Consider the following 15,012-nt stretch of genomic DNA (forward strand, 5'->3'; position numbering starts at 1 on the left):
ACCTTGTAGGACACTGGTCCAGTCACCGACTCAATAATTCCCGGAATCCACTTGGGTCCTAGACTGAAGTTCTGGGTCATGACTGAGTCTCCTGTTTTGAACCAACGTCCTTTTGCCTTTTTATTGTGATCTTTTATCTGTCTTTCTTGGTATTCCTTCACTCTCCTACTTAGGTCTGGGTGGATTGAATCCAGGGTGCAACGTAGCTTCCTCCCGAGAAGCAGCTCTGCTGGGGATAGACCTGTTGTAGTATGAGGAGTCACTCTGTAGCTAAATAATACTCTGGCTACCTTAGCTGTCAGTGTGCCTTCTGGACATTTTTTCATCATTCTCTTGAATGTTTGTACCCCTCTCTCTGCTAACCCATTACTGGCGGCGTGGTAGGGTGCAGAGGTCACATGACGGATACCATTTTTGTTCAGGAAGTCTTTGAACTCAGTGCTGGTGAAACAAGTGCCATTATCAGACACCAACAACTCAGGCAGTCCATGGTTGCTAAAACTTGTACGCAGGCACTCAATTGTGGTGGCTGAAGTGGCAGAGTTCACTGGGTACACGTCCATCCACTTTGAATGTGCATCAACAAGCACAAAAAACATTTTTTCCATAAACGGTCCGGCATAATCCACATGGATACGGCTCCACGGTTTGTCAGGCCAATCCCAGGGGTGTAATGGAGCTGGTGCAGGAATGTTGCGGTGCTCTTGACATGTTGTACAGCCCTTTACAGTATCCTCCACCTCTTTGTCCACATTTGGCCACCATACATAACTCCTAGCCAATGCCTTCATTCTGGACACTCCTGGGTGGCACTGATGAAGCTGCTTCATAACATTTCCTCGACCTGGATGTGGCACAATCACTCTCGAGCCCCATAACACACACCCATTCTGGATACTGAGCTCATGTTTCCTCACCTCATAAGGGGCAAACTCCTCCCCTTTCAGTTTTGATGACCAGCCAATTTGTACCATCTCCCGCACCCTCGAGAGTACTGGATCTTTGTCTGTCCATGCTTTCACTTGATCAGCTGTCACCAGCGTGATGTCAGAGCTCTCTAGCATGAGAACTCTCTCTTCCAGTCTCTCCACTTCCACTTTTTCCTGGTAAAGGAAGGCGGCTCAGAGCATCCGCATTGCAGTGATACTTCCCTTCCTTATACACTATCGAATATTCGTAGGCTCTCAAGGTTACCGCCCACCTTTGGATTCTGGGTGAGGCCATCTGTGGTACGGCTCGCATCTCACTGAAAAGTGACAACAAGGGCTTGTGATCTGTCACTATAGTGAAGTTCCGTCCATAAATGTACTTGTGGAAACGTTTTATTCCAAACATCACTGCTAATCCTTCTTTATCCAGTTGTGAATAGTTCTTCTCCGCTGCATTTAAAGTTCGTGAGGTGAATCCTATGGGCCTCTCCGTTCCATCTGGCATGTGATGTGACAGCACGGCACCTACTCCATACGGTGATGCGTCACATGAGAGCACAATGTCCTTCTCTGGGTCGTAATGCACCAGCACTTTAGCAGACTGCATCATTTCTTTTGATTTTTCAAAAGCAACTTGTTATGCTTCTCCCCACTGCCACCTTGTGTCTTTTTTTAGCAGTTTGTGCACTGGAGCGAGAACAGTTGACAGATTGGGTAGGAACTTGTTGTAATAGTTTAACAGTCCAAGGTATGCCTTCAACTCTGTCACATTTGAAGGTGTGGGTGCCTCTTGGATTGCTTGCACCTTCTCATGGACTGGGTGCAGTCCTGTTGCATCCACCTTATGACCCAGAAAAATCACTTCCTCATTCATGAATAAGCATTTGGCTCTTTTAAGTCGCAGACCAGCTTCTTCTAGCCGATTCAGCACCATGGACAGAGTCTGCAGGTGCTCTTGGTCGTCTTTCCCTGTGAGAAGAATGTCATCCAGAAAGATGGTGATACGAGGAATGCCCTGCAGCAGTCCCTCCATGGTCCGTTGAAATATCGCTGGGCTTGATGAAACACCAAAAGGTAGCACTCTGTATGTGAACAATCCTTTATGCGTATTTATGGTCACATACTTCTTTGCTTCCTCATCCAGGGGAATCTGGTGATAGGCATGACTCAGATCTAACCTTGTGAACTTCTGTCCCCCCGAAAGCGTAGCAAACAGGTCCTCAATTCTGGGAATTGGGTACTGTTCCAGTTTTGAGATCTGATTTACAGTCAGCTTGTAATCTCCACACAGTCTTACTGTGTCATCAGGTTTTAACACAGGGACCACAGGCGCGGCCCACTCAGCATGTTTTACTGGTTCAATAACCTCCTGAGAAAGGAGACGGTTTAGTTCAGCCTCAACTCTACCTCTCATGGCATATGGGACGGGCCTGGCTTTAAAAAACCTGGGGACTGCTTCCTTGTCCACATATATTTTTGCTGGGGGGCCTTTAAATCTCCCGAGTTCCTCGTTGAAAACCTCCCCATACTCCACCAGTACCTCCTCCAAGGTCTCTTTTTTTACATGATGGATTTGGGTTTCTGGTCTCCCCTGTACCTCTTCTGAGGTTTCTTCCTGGACGTGATGGACCTGGGTTGCTGATCTCCACTGTAAACCTAGCCTCCTAATCCAGTACCTACCTACCAGACTGGGGCCTGAACCTGCTACAACTACCACAGGTAAGTCTTGCACTCGCCCTTTGTGCTGAACCTTAACCACAGCTGCTCCCAAGACTTGTACTCTATGCCCTGTATATGTTCTGAGTCTCACCCGACATGGGCGTAGCTTTGGTGCCTCTTTTCCCCCCAAGGTTTTGAACACTGAGTGGTTCATGACTGTTACCCCACAACCTGAGTCCATCTCAAACTGCGTGTCCATCTCATTAACGGTCAGTGTCTCTATGAATGGCTCTTCTGCTGGTACATCAAGTTCATCTATTTTGTACAGTGTGAACATGACTTCCTCTGTATCAATGCCCTCTTTGTCATCCTCCCCCTGGCTGACATAATTTGCTCCCTGAGTTCTCCCCTGCTTTCCTGTCTGTACACCACCCCCTCTAGTCTTTGAAATACTAGCTGGACCTTTGGACCTACACACTTTCTGAATGTGGCCAACTTTACCACATTTGTGACAGGTTTCTTTAATAAACCTACAGTCCCCAGCCCTGTGCTGCTCACCTCCACACCTGTAACAAGCCTTATGCTGATGCTGCTGCCTGCCAGGGGTCTGCTTTGTTGACATGTTGTGCACTGCTTGAGGTGTCCTCATGTGTGATGGCGCAAACTCCAAAGATTGTAAGTCTTTTACATCTTTGCTGGCTGTCTCAATGGCCTGGGCCAACTTCAGTGCCTTGTCAAAGCTCAAATCCGGCTCTGACAGCAGTCGGCGCTGTATGCGGTCATCTCCGATGCCACAGACCAGTCTGTCACGTATCATTTCTGATAACTTGTCTCCATAATTGCAGTCAAAGTCCGGTTTATTTTGCTAACTTGGCAACTTAGCAGAGTCTTACTCCTTCGTCTGCATTCACACGAGGCATCCGCCGTACTTTATCCTCGTCGCCATTTATGTAGTAACTCACGGGAGACTTCTTGCTGAACATGAAGGAAGGTTTATTTTCTTACGAACGAACACAGTGTAGTCACGATCACATCATCTACATAGTACACACAGGTTATTGTCTTCTTCACTTCTGTAACATGCCCAACAGGTAACTACTCGACTCATTGCCCCCCCTAGTGGACATGTATATACTGCTCTCAGTTCCCACAGTTATAACAACAATAAATCGAAGTTTCACGTTCATATATTTCCATGTGTTCCAAGTATTAATATATTGTTTAGCATTATTGACCATAACAAGAGCATAAATCATGTCCTCTTTAGAGAAGGGCTGGAGTCGGATCTCTGTGTGCAGCCAGTCACGTGTGCTTCAGAGGACACACAATGAAAGCTTTCAATATCATCACAAAATACACATTTATTTGTTTCCAAAGCAAATCTCTGCCGTAACATTTCACTGGACACAGGTTACACAACATTTAACATTTTCAAATGGACTTCTTTTGCTTTTGGATTTATGGGAAATTGGAAATATTGAGATCACAAAGAATATATAATATCTCCGGAGAAGATTTGTTTGATGCACTTTTGAAAAGACAATAAAGGGTGTGTGACGTTTTATTAGGAATTTGAATGCTCTCAAAGTTACAGCTTCCAACTAGGAGATGTGGAACATTAGCAGTGATGTGAGTCGAGTTTGAAATAATCCCCTGAATTCAATTCAAAGTAGGATTAGGGATGGCTTTCATTATGGATGCAAAGGAATTACGATTAACGACTAGATCATATTTAAGGCAAAAATGTTCACGTGTCATCACACACTAAATGAATTAAAGAGCAAATACCTTTATCCATGCAGTTCTTGTTATACAGCGACTTGTTTTTAATTGTAATGTATCTATTTGTTACGAGTGGTGAAATTATGATTGTACAAAAGTTTCCAATATAAAAGGACTTGCTGGTGAAACAGGGATCATTTAACAGGACGTTTCTGAATATTGAAATCACACTTTCATAAAAAGTGCCTCCATATGATACCAGAAGCTCTTATTGTGAAGGAAGGATTTGAACCCGTTCATGTTCAGTGTTCCATTGATAAAATCTGTGTATTCTCTTAATAAAGTGCATCTTTTTCTTCCAAATGAATTTGGTTGACCTTCTGAATGGCTCTGTTAGGGAAGGCCAAAGAATACGCTGGATAGAAACATCTCCATATGCTTTCAATCTTAGTAAGAAAGACTCCACCTAGTAAACTGATGTCTCTCAATAACCAGGAGTTCAGTTTAGTTTGACTGATTGAGTTATTACACTCCACACATAGATACATGTATCCCTAAGTATTGAACAGCTGATTTGATAGGAATGTTTTCTGTTTCTGCTTCTGTTAAATCACTCTGATGAATTTGTTCAAATCAAGTTTCAGCCTCGAGGCGTCGCATTATCTTGGGGACCTCAGTTTCACAGAGACGGTCGTATCGTCTGCGCGCTGGCTAACAACAACAACAGGTATCCCAAGAACATTTAAAGGAGCAATGTCTGAATTTTTAATAAAAAAAGGGAGCATTTCTGTGGCAATGATAAAGAGAAGCGGAGAGACAGGGCAGCTTTGTTTGACCCCACGTTTGATAGCAGATCTCGGGGATGTACCTCCTGGTAACCAAATAGAGCTGTTTGCATTATCATAAAGAGACTCAGTAGCGGCTCGAAATTTATTCCCAAAGCCTAAAAGTGATGATCAATTGAGTCAAAGGCTTTATAAAAGTCAAGAAACAGTATGAAGCCGTCGTCTTTTATTAAAGGATTATAATCTAGGAGCCAAAACGGATGTTGTTGTGAATGGATCCATCTTTCATAAATCCAGAGTCACTTATAATTTTGTCTAGGTTACTTTTGAATCTATTGGCATGCACAAGTGTTACAATCTTATAATCAGTGTTTAATAACGTGATAGGTCTGAGATTATCCAACATTTCGGAGTTTTTAAACCGGTTTGGGGATTAAGTAATCACAATTTATTTCATAGTGGGAGGGAACGACAGATTATCAGTTGCTTCCTTCAACATGAGAGCAAAAAGATTTTTGAATAAGTCCCAAAAAATGTGGGTAGAAATGAGATGTAAGGCCATCACAGCCAGGAGATTTATTTAAGGACAAGCTCAAAAATATTAATATCAGCTTCACAGGACTCTGCAAACTCCTCATCTGTACAGAGGATCAGATCTTTGATATGGTGAAACAAGGAGTCTGAATCTGCTGCAGAGTGTCATTTAGTGTCAAAGGAAGTTATTTCCTTAGTAATCAAGGTTGGATCTGTACATAGTTGGTTTTGAATCAGTCAGGTCATTGAATTTCTTTTTCTAAACGACAAAAATAAGCTGTGCTTCTTTCACCGTCTTCTATCCATTTAGCTCTGGATCTGATGTTGGCCCCTTCTGCTTTTTTGAGATAAATCTCATCAAGTTTCATGTGCTATTCGTTATTAATTTCTGTTTAAAACAGTCAGTAAGAGATGCCTTATTACAATAAGTATTCATTTCTTTAATTAAATCAAGTTCTGCCAGTTTGTTACTTCTGGTAAATGCTTTCCCAAAATGAATGGATAATTCTTGAATTTTAAATTTGAAAAACTCCCACTTAGAAACATAGGATAGTATAGTGTCAATTACAGATTTTATGCCATCACAATATGCTTGACAATTTAAAGGGGACATATTATGCAAAATCAACTTTTTAAACATTTCAATACTTATATTTGGGACTCTGGAGGCCCTACCAGTCGCCAAAGTGTGGAAGAAGAATACTCAGTCATGTTTTCATGGTTCCCCTTAGTGTAAGTATAGAAGATAAAACACGTGATGTTGAATTCCCTGCTCTTATGACGGCAGCATGCGCATTTCACCGCAAATGTTACCACCCACCAGTAAGTTTACTCCACCTTAGCTCCACCTTAGCTCCACTTTAGCTCCACCTTAGCTCCACCTTAGCTCCACCTTAGCTCCACCTTAGCTCCACTTTAGCTCCACCTTAGCTCCACCTTAGCTCCACCTTAGCTCCACTTTAGCTCCACCTTAGCTCCACCTTAGCTCCTCCTTGTCCCTGAGAGAGTGCAGACGAGGGAGGAAGAGCGGTATTATGTCAACGCGGAGGGACAAGTGTGCTGTTGGTGGCTGCACAGTGGAGCACAGTGTTTTACACAAACTTCCAGCCTCAGAGTTTCTATATACGTCGGTGAAATACGTCGTATTTCACCGACGTACAAACACACACATTTTTAAGAAAAGGTCAAATAGAGGTCATAACTGACCATTCTGACACGTCCTAATTAAAAATATTTGTTCAGTACGTCCTCCATGACCGGAGCACAGACTCAGTCTGATACAGTCACATACAGCAGCTGGCGATCAGCGGTGCTGCACGCTCTGTGCAGCGGTGCACTCTCTGTGAAAATCAGTTAGGGGCATAGGGACAGCACCGCTGATCGCCAGCGGCGAGCTGCGAGCTGCGAGCTGCCTAAACTCCGGAGCACCGGAGCTGGTCAGCGGTGGCGAGGTCTCCGGAGCACAGTCACCGGTCTGATACAGTCACATACAGCGGCAGTTTATTCAGCTCGCCGCGCGCCGCTGGCGATCAGCGGTGGCGATCAGCGGAGCTGTCCCTAAGTGTATTTAACTGATTTACAGTTGGTCAGTGTTCGGCTCGATCCTTATGTAGAACGTCTCTTCCTGTGACGGCACTCTGGCTGTTTTCTGCGCACGCTGCCATGTTGATATTGTCAGAGAACTAGTGGAGGGAGGGGGAGACGAGTAGAGCTGTAAAGCGCTGTAACGAGGACAAATCAGAAACCCCCTGGAAGAAGTGGGCGTGTGTTTGCCTGTGTCTCATTTGCATATAAAGGGACCATGCACAAAACCGAGCGTTCTGAAAGGGGCGGGTTTAGCAGGGTTATTGAACTGCTATGATGCTTCATCCTTATGGTATTTTGACCAAAGCATGTCACTGACATGTTCATTAGGACACCAGGGAACTATTTTAACTTGGAGAAATAGGGTATAATATGTCCCCTTTAACATGAACACACACTCACAGTTACACACACACTCACAGTTACACACACACAGTTACACACACACAGTTACACACACACACACTCACAGTTACACACACAGTTACACACACACACTATCACAGTTACACACACACTCACAGTTACACACACACAGTTACACACACACACTATCACAGTTACACACACACTCACAGTTACACACACACAGTTACACACACACACACTCACAGTTACACACACAGTTACACACACACACTATCACAGTTACACACTCACAGTTACACACACACTCACAGTAAAATAATTGCTCTTGGGGCCCCCTGGTGGTCACGGGGCCCTAAGGAGCCGCTGAGTTTGCTTATGCGTTGGGCCGGCTCTGCAACTGTGCAGTCCTCCCAAAGGTCAAAGGTCAGCTCTGTGAGGCCTCCAAAACCCTTCAAACATCCTGACTCTGGGACTCACAGGCAGACTGACTGTGAACATCGACTTGTTCAGTTCTCCTCAGATCTGAATAAAACTCTTCAACTGAACTCATCTCTGGCTCCAGAGACTCCGTCCTCTGTCGGCTCACCTCATAATCAAATCACTTTTAAAGACCCACCTCTTCTCCTTCACTTCAGGATGAGAATAGTCAACTGGACACTTTACCATTTTAAATTCTTAATAAAAAACACAACTGTGAGTATAATACTGTGTTTATCTTCTACCTTCATAAGGTCACACCATTATCTCCAAACTGTTCACAACACAGCTGGTTCAAGGCGGAAGAAACCAAGCTTTTAACAGAAGTTAAAAGTCGAACATTGAGGAAGTAAAGAAAGACTAAATGTCCAAATATCTGCAGGTTCCTCAGTTTCAGTAACAGTTTAGAAAAATCAAATTCTCCTTGTGGCTCCATAAAGGCTCGGGCACATGTGTAATGCTGCAGACTGGACACAAGGTGGCACCAACACATTCACTACCAAGTTTTGAGTTGTTAGCAGGAAGACACAGTAGGAGTTAGTAGGAGACATTATAGACATATATTCAGATCTAATATGAAATCATATCATTCCATATCATATTAGTGCTGACAGGGCTGAGGAGAGAGACGAGATGCATCACAATATATATAATATATAAACAATAGAACCTGAGTAACTTTTGAACATGTGACTGTGTGTGAGGACGCAAATGTTCACTAAAGTTTCACTTGTGCAAATTAGCAACACAAATAACCTCAATGTTGCTTCACGAGAAAGCAACTTTCAAACAAAAATATGAAATGTGCAATTATAACTCGTAAGTTTTTAAACAATAAATACATTTGGATAACAATGAATACTTTACCAATATCAATCATTTGCTGTGTAAATAACATTTTTTCTGTCCCCTGCTCATGTTTTGAGACACAACACACAGAGAGGTTTGGTCGTCGTGAATCATTGTTCAGCTGACGTTGGCTTGTTGTTAGTTTCTGAAACGTTCAGAATAATGGATAAAAGACAGAAAAGCTCACACAAGGCAATGGAGTAAACAGGAATCAATATGGCATATTGATATATCATTTTAAGCTCATATCATCCACCACGACTGTTGCTTTTCCCAAAAAAAGATTTTTTACTTGACTGGCCTCTGACCAGACGAGACACTCAGTGGCCCACAGGTCATGTGAGTTTCAGACCCGTGGTTTAAATCACTTGTTTCCAAAGATTTGGTCAAATAGAGCCTTCACTCTCACAGTCTGTCCCGTCACGTGGACACAAACTTACACACATTTAAAGCCATTATAAACACAACTGAGCTGCGCGTCAGTCAATGACCACGTTGGAATTCGGAGCAATTAATGTGTAATTATTGTGTAATTAATTAGTAATTAATGAGTAATTAATACGCCCCCGATTGGACAGACACATAATCCCGGCGGGGCCTCGTGCTCATACAAATGTGAGCGCAGGACAGAGCGCGAGGCACTATTTGCCCAAGGCGCGAGAGAGTGAGGAAGACAACAGTGAGGAGGAGGAGGAGGAGGAAAGTGGGAACACACACGCGCGCGCACAATACAGAGAGAGAGAGAGAGAGAGTAAAGTTCTCACAGTGTGAGAAGTAAGTGTTGCTGAACGTGGGCTAAATGCGCGCGACAAGAGGAGAGCTTCACTTCACTTTCACTGCTTCCTTCAAAAGAAGAAGAACAGAGTGAGGGGAGAGAGAAAGAGAGAGGGGAGGAGAGAAGGAGAGAGGGTGAGGGGAGCGCTGGAGAAACGCGAGGACAAGCTGCATCAAGTGAGGACAGAGGCGGAAGAGGAGAAGACAAGTTGTGTCCCTGCTCACAATCTGACCCGCGAGAGAAGATGAACGCCAGTGAAGAGAACCTGCTCAAATCCATCAGCAACGACGCACTCCTCGACCTGACGCAGCGCTACGGACAGGGCGCCTTCGGCTTCGGCGCTGGCCATGGTGCTGGAAGCACCGGCCGCTTCCCGCTCACACCGGCCAACGACTTCCTCTCCGCTCAGACCGCGAAGTCCAACGAGAGCGGCGGGGAGCACACGAGCGACGACGACGACGGCTTCGACTCGCTGGAGTCCCGGAAGAGGGGCTCGTCGTTCGGGGACGACAAGTCCGGGGGTCCGCTGGCCAAGAAGAGCAAAGAGCAGCGGTCACTGCGGCTCAGCATCAACGCCCGCGAGAGGAGGAGGATGCACGACCTGAACGACGCGCTGGACGGTCTGCGCGCCGTGATCCCGTACGCGCACAGCCCCTCGGTGAGAAAACTCTCCAAAATAGCCACTCTCCTCCTGGCCAAGAACTATATCCTGATGCAGGCTCAGGCTCTGGAGGAGATGAGGCGGCTGGTCGCTTATCTGAACCAGGGACAGACCATAACCTCACCCATGCCCAGCGCACTGGCTCCGTTTGGACAGGCGGCCGTCTATCCTTTCTCCGGGTCTGCGCTCGCCACCTGCGCTGAGAAGTGCACCACTTACTCCGGGACAGGGTCCAGTCTCTTCAAACACTGCAGCGACAAGCCGTGATGTGGTTTCATCTCTTTTTCTTCTTGAACTTTTTCAACCTCTCCTCTGCTCCCTTCTTTCTCCCAGTCTCTGTCTTTCTAACACCGCGAGTTATTTACTAATCATTGTGTGGAGAAATAAATGAATACGGTGACGTTTCATCCAGATTTGACAAACGCCGCATGGAAAATACAGAGTTTGGGCCTCGGAGTCACAAAGTGAATGTTCCGCTTTACTTTGCAGAGACTTCGCTCAGCTCTTATTTGTAATCTATGCAACATTCAATACAACAGCTGTAATCTAATCCCGACATTCAATCTGATGTGAAAGGACTGATTTCCCCCGATTATTCTATATAAAAGAAATGTATTATGGGTTTTTTATGGTTTGTTCTTTTTTTCATTTTTTTATTTGACGTAATTGCACATTTCACATGATTGTAATAGAAAACACAACCGTGTGGAAGAAAATCACTTTTTTTCTTTGTTTTTTGTGATTTCTGTCTTTTTATTAAAGGACATGTCTGTGATTGGCTCGACTTGCTTCAATTGAACAGACAAACAAAAACAATCTCACATCATACACACACAAAAATAACAGCAAATATTCAAATTAAAATAGAATAGTGCTGCCTGTCACGCTGCGGAACCGATGTCATTGTCTCACCTTCACATGGATTTTCTCGCATGAGGATGACGGTGCTGAGGCCCGCGTGGCACGCGCTGGTCTCGGTGCATCATGGAGCTGAGGGGACGTGGCCAGAGGCACGAGGACCTGTCTGTGGTTATTTGGGTGATCGCATGCTACTGTCCTGCTTTTACTCTTATTAACACGAGCCGTGCTTTTGTCTCCCTGCTGAGAGTGGAACAGTTTTTGGACAAAGAGGTGATGTTTATATTCCTGAAAACAATTGTCTTCATCTTTAATCTGTTTTATATTAATGAGGTCATGGGTGCAACGCTCGTGTTGGTGATTTTAGTTCAATAAAACATGACTGTAGCTTTAAAAGTATTTTTTTTTCTTTCATCACAAAGTGATTTATTGTATTTATAATTTATAATTATCACACCATGTACTGTGATCTCAAATGTATCAAATTAAATTTTAAAAAAGAGAAAAAAATCATTTTAATCCTATTTGTCTCCTCCTCATTTGTTCGGCTCAGACATTTGGAGCAGGTCACAGAGAGTGATGATGGTGATCGTGAAGTGATCGTGAAGTGATCGTGAAGTGATCCAGCCTCTCTGCCTCTCATGTGATAACACCACGGCATCTTACACGTCTTTGTCTGAGGCCTCATGAGATGAAACATGACAATGATGTGGACTCCGGACTCAGAGGGCCCTGCACCCCATCAGACCCTGCACCACATCAGACCCTGCACCACATCAGACCCTGCACCCCATCAGACCCTGCACCACATCAGACCCTGCACCCCATCAGACCCTGCACCACATCAGACCCTGCACCCCATCAGACCCTGCACCACATATACATGAGCTGGTTCTCCTTTATTTAAACATGCAGAGTTGGGCGGTCACTTTCCGTCCCTATAGATGTGAGATATATGTTCTATGGTGTCGCCTTATTTGAATGGCCTGTAGTGTGTATGGTGAGAGTTTGCTGGTGTTGGCACCAGCAGTGATCACATTATCACTCATTATCTTTGCCTTATGCTTCATTGAGGATCAATTATAGAAATGCAGTAGCTACATTTCATGTGTGATTTACAGGTTATTTAGATAAAGTGGTAAAAGCATGACACTGATTATTATTATTATTATTATTATTATTATTATTATTATTATTATTATTATTATTAATAATAATAATAATAATAATAATAACAACAACAATAATAATAATAATACTAACATGTTTAATATTATTATTATTCTTATTATCGTTATTATTATTATGATTATTATTATTAATAATCATAATAATAATAAGAATAATAATAATAACATGTTTAATATTATTATCATTATTATTATTATTATTATTATTATTATTAATAATAATAATAATAATAAAAATAACATGTTTAATATTATTATTATTATTATTATTATTACTATTATTATTATTAATAATAATAATAATAATAATAAAAATGTTAACATAATTTCTATTTAATGTTTATTATGAATGTGCAGAATTACAGAACAAAGACATTTTACAGACGAGACAACAAAAGAAAATGTGAAGGAGTTGTGTGTTCGCAGTGTTACATCCTTTCCTTTTGGTTTGATGTATTATGTGTTTCTGTACAACACAGAGTGTCATCACACAAACACATGCGTTACACAATAACGTTAACGATAATACACTCTTTCACCCTTGCATGAAAATGTAAATTATTGTTAAATGTAGATCTCATCAATGCATAAAAGAATAGAATAGAATAGAATAGAATAGAATAGAATAGAAATACTTTTTTAATTCATCCCCGAGGGGAAACAAGCCAGCAAAATACAATACAAACAATAATTGAACATAAAATGTACCAATGTACAAGAAAATAGTGCAACAATGAAAGAGTGAGACTAATGTAGTGAAGAGACGTTTACAGAAACATACACACATTTAGTTTTATTCTTAATGCAAAGCAGCAAACACATCAGTGACTATTTATTTCTGCCATCACCAAGACATTTTTAAAAAAAACCGAGTCTCACCAATAATAATGAAGGAAACTTTATCACGTCTATCTCTTATTGTAAGTCGCTCTGGATAAAAGCGTCTGCTAAATGACATGTAATGTAACATGTAATGTAACATGTAATGTAACATGTAATGTAATCTCCTCACAAATCTACACGATCTTAACACAGCAGATTAATACAATGTTGTAGTGTAATTAGTCGTTAACAAACATTGATCTAAAATCGACTTCCAAAAACTTGCAAAGGGCTGCTACAAATGTACAGTTCAAACACACACACACACACACACACACGCACACACACGCAGACATGTCATACACACACACCTACACACACACACACACACCTACACACACGCACACACACACACACGCAGACATGTCATACACACACACACACGCAGACATGTCATACACACACACACACACACACTGACACACTAACACGGCTCCTCCTCAAACACAGACACTACAGCATGTTCTTATCGTGCGTGCTCTATGGTCACCTCTGACCATTCACTTGGTGGGTTGATGGTTCGGTTCCCGGTTCCTCTGGTCTGGTCTACACGCTGCTCCAGCAGCATTTGAATATGAACGATGTGCGATAGAAAACACATGCAAGCACTGTATGAATGTATGATTGAATGGGTGTGAATGGATGAATAGCAAAACTGTGGTATAGTAGTGTTGAGTGGTCATGAAGAAAAGTGTTCTTTAAACACAGACTGTTACCATTTACTCGAACATTAACCATGACATAACATCATGCATCCATACAACACGCCTTTACCTTCACAAGTCCATTTTATTTAGAAACATCATTTACACTCTGTACAGAAACGTCCTCATAATGTGAGTGTGTGAACAGATGTCAATGAATACATGAACCTGCATGACTCAGTGTGACACCACAAACTCTGCGTTTGTGAGCAAACATTATTAATGCTAAATAAATGTAATTCTGTCAGTGTAAGCATCATTAAAGCTGAAGTATGTTGATATCCTCTCAGGCTCCTGTTGTAAGTGCAGTGTGTGAACACAGGACTGTGCTTGTGATGAACTCGCACACACAGAGAACTTAATGAAACAAAACAGCACTGTCACATGCATTAGGCTGAGGTACACACTTAAGGGCATATGTTTTAGCACCACACACACACACACACACACACACGCACACACACCTCAGAGCTCTGAGCCACGCTAATGAAATCAGTCACTCTCCATCCCAGTGAGAGCAAACACAAATGTTTACAGACGTCACACCACTGCTGTGGCATGCACTGTGTGTTTGTGCGTGTGTGTATGTGTGTGTGTGTGTGTGTGTGTGTGCGTGTGTATGTGTGTGTGTGTGTGTGTGTGTGTGTGCGTGTATGTGTGTCTGTGCGTGTGTGTGTGTATGTTTGTGTGTGTGTGTGCGTGTGTGTGTGTATGTTTGTGTGTGTGTGTGTGTGTGTGTGTGTATGACATGTCTGTGTGCATGTGTGTGAGTGTGTGTGTGTGTGTAGGGGGGGTTATGTCTGTTTGTTGTGTGTATGACATGTCTGCGTGTGTGTGTGTGTGTGTGTGTGCGTGTGACATGTCTGCGTGTGTGTGTGTGTGTGTGTGCGTGTGACATGTCTGTGTGTGTGTGTGTGTGTGTGTGCGTGTGACATGTCTGCGTGTGTGTGTGTGTGTGTGTGCGTGTGACATGTCTGCGTGTGTGTGTGTGTGTGTGTGCGTGTGACATGTCTGCGTGTGTGTGTGTATGACAT

General features: G+C 43.0%; 2 protein-coding genes across 2 annotated transcripts in view; both read left to right on the forward strand.

The window, feature by feature from the left end:
• The window catches only part of LOC131468264 (NACHT, LRR and PYD domains-containing protein 12-like), a 211,408-nt gene that overhangs the window by 108,702 nt on the left and 87,694 nt on the right, over positions 1–15,012 (forward strand). The gene's annotated exons all lie outside the window — the stretch shown is intronic.
• On the forward strand, positions 9,550–11,721 carry bhlhe23 (basic helix-loop-helix family, member e23). The gene has a single exon (XM_058643717.1). The coding sequence runs from the start codon at positions 9,928–9,930 to the stop codon at positions 10,609–10,611; it is 684 nt and encodes a 227-aa protein (XP_058499700.1). The 5' UTR covers positions 9,550–9,927; the 3' UTR covers positions 10,612–11,721.

The sequence above is a fragment of the Solea solea genome, chromosome 11 (assembly GCF_958295425.1).
Source record: "Solea solea chromosome 11, fSolSol10.1, whole genome shotgun sequence".
In the NCBI taxonomy this organism is placed as follows: domain Eukaryota; kingdom Metazoa; phylum Chordata; class Actinopteri; order Pleuronectiformes; family Soleidae; genus Solea; species Solea solea.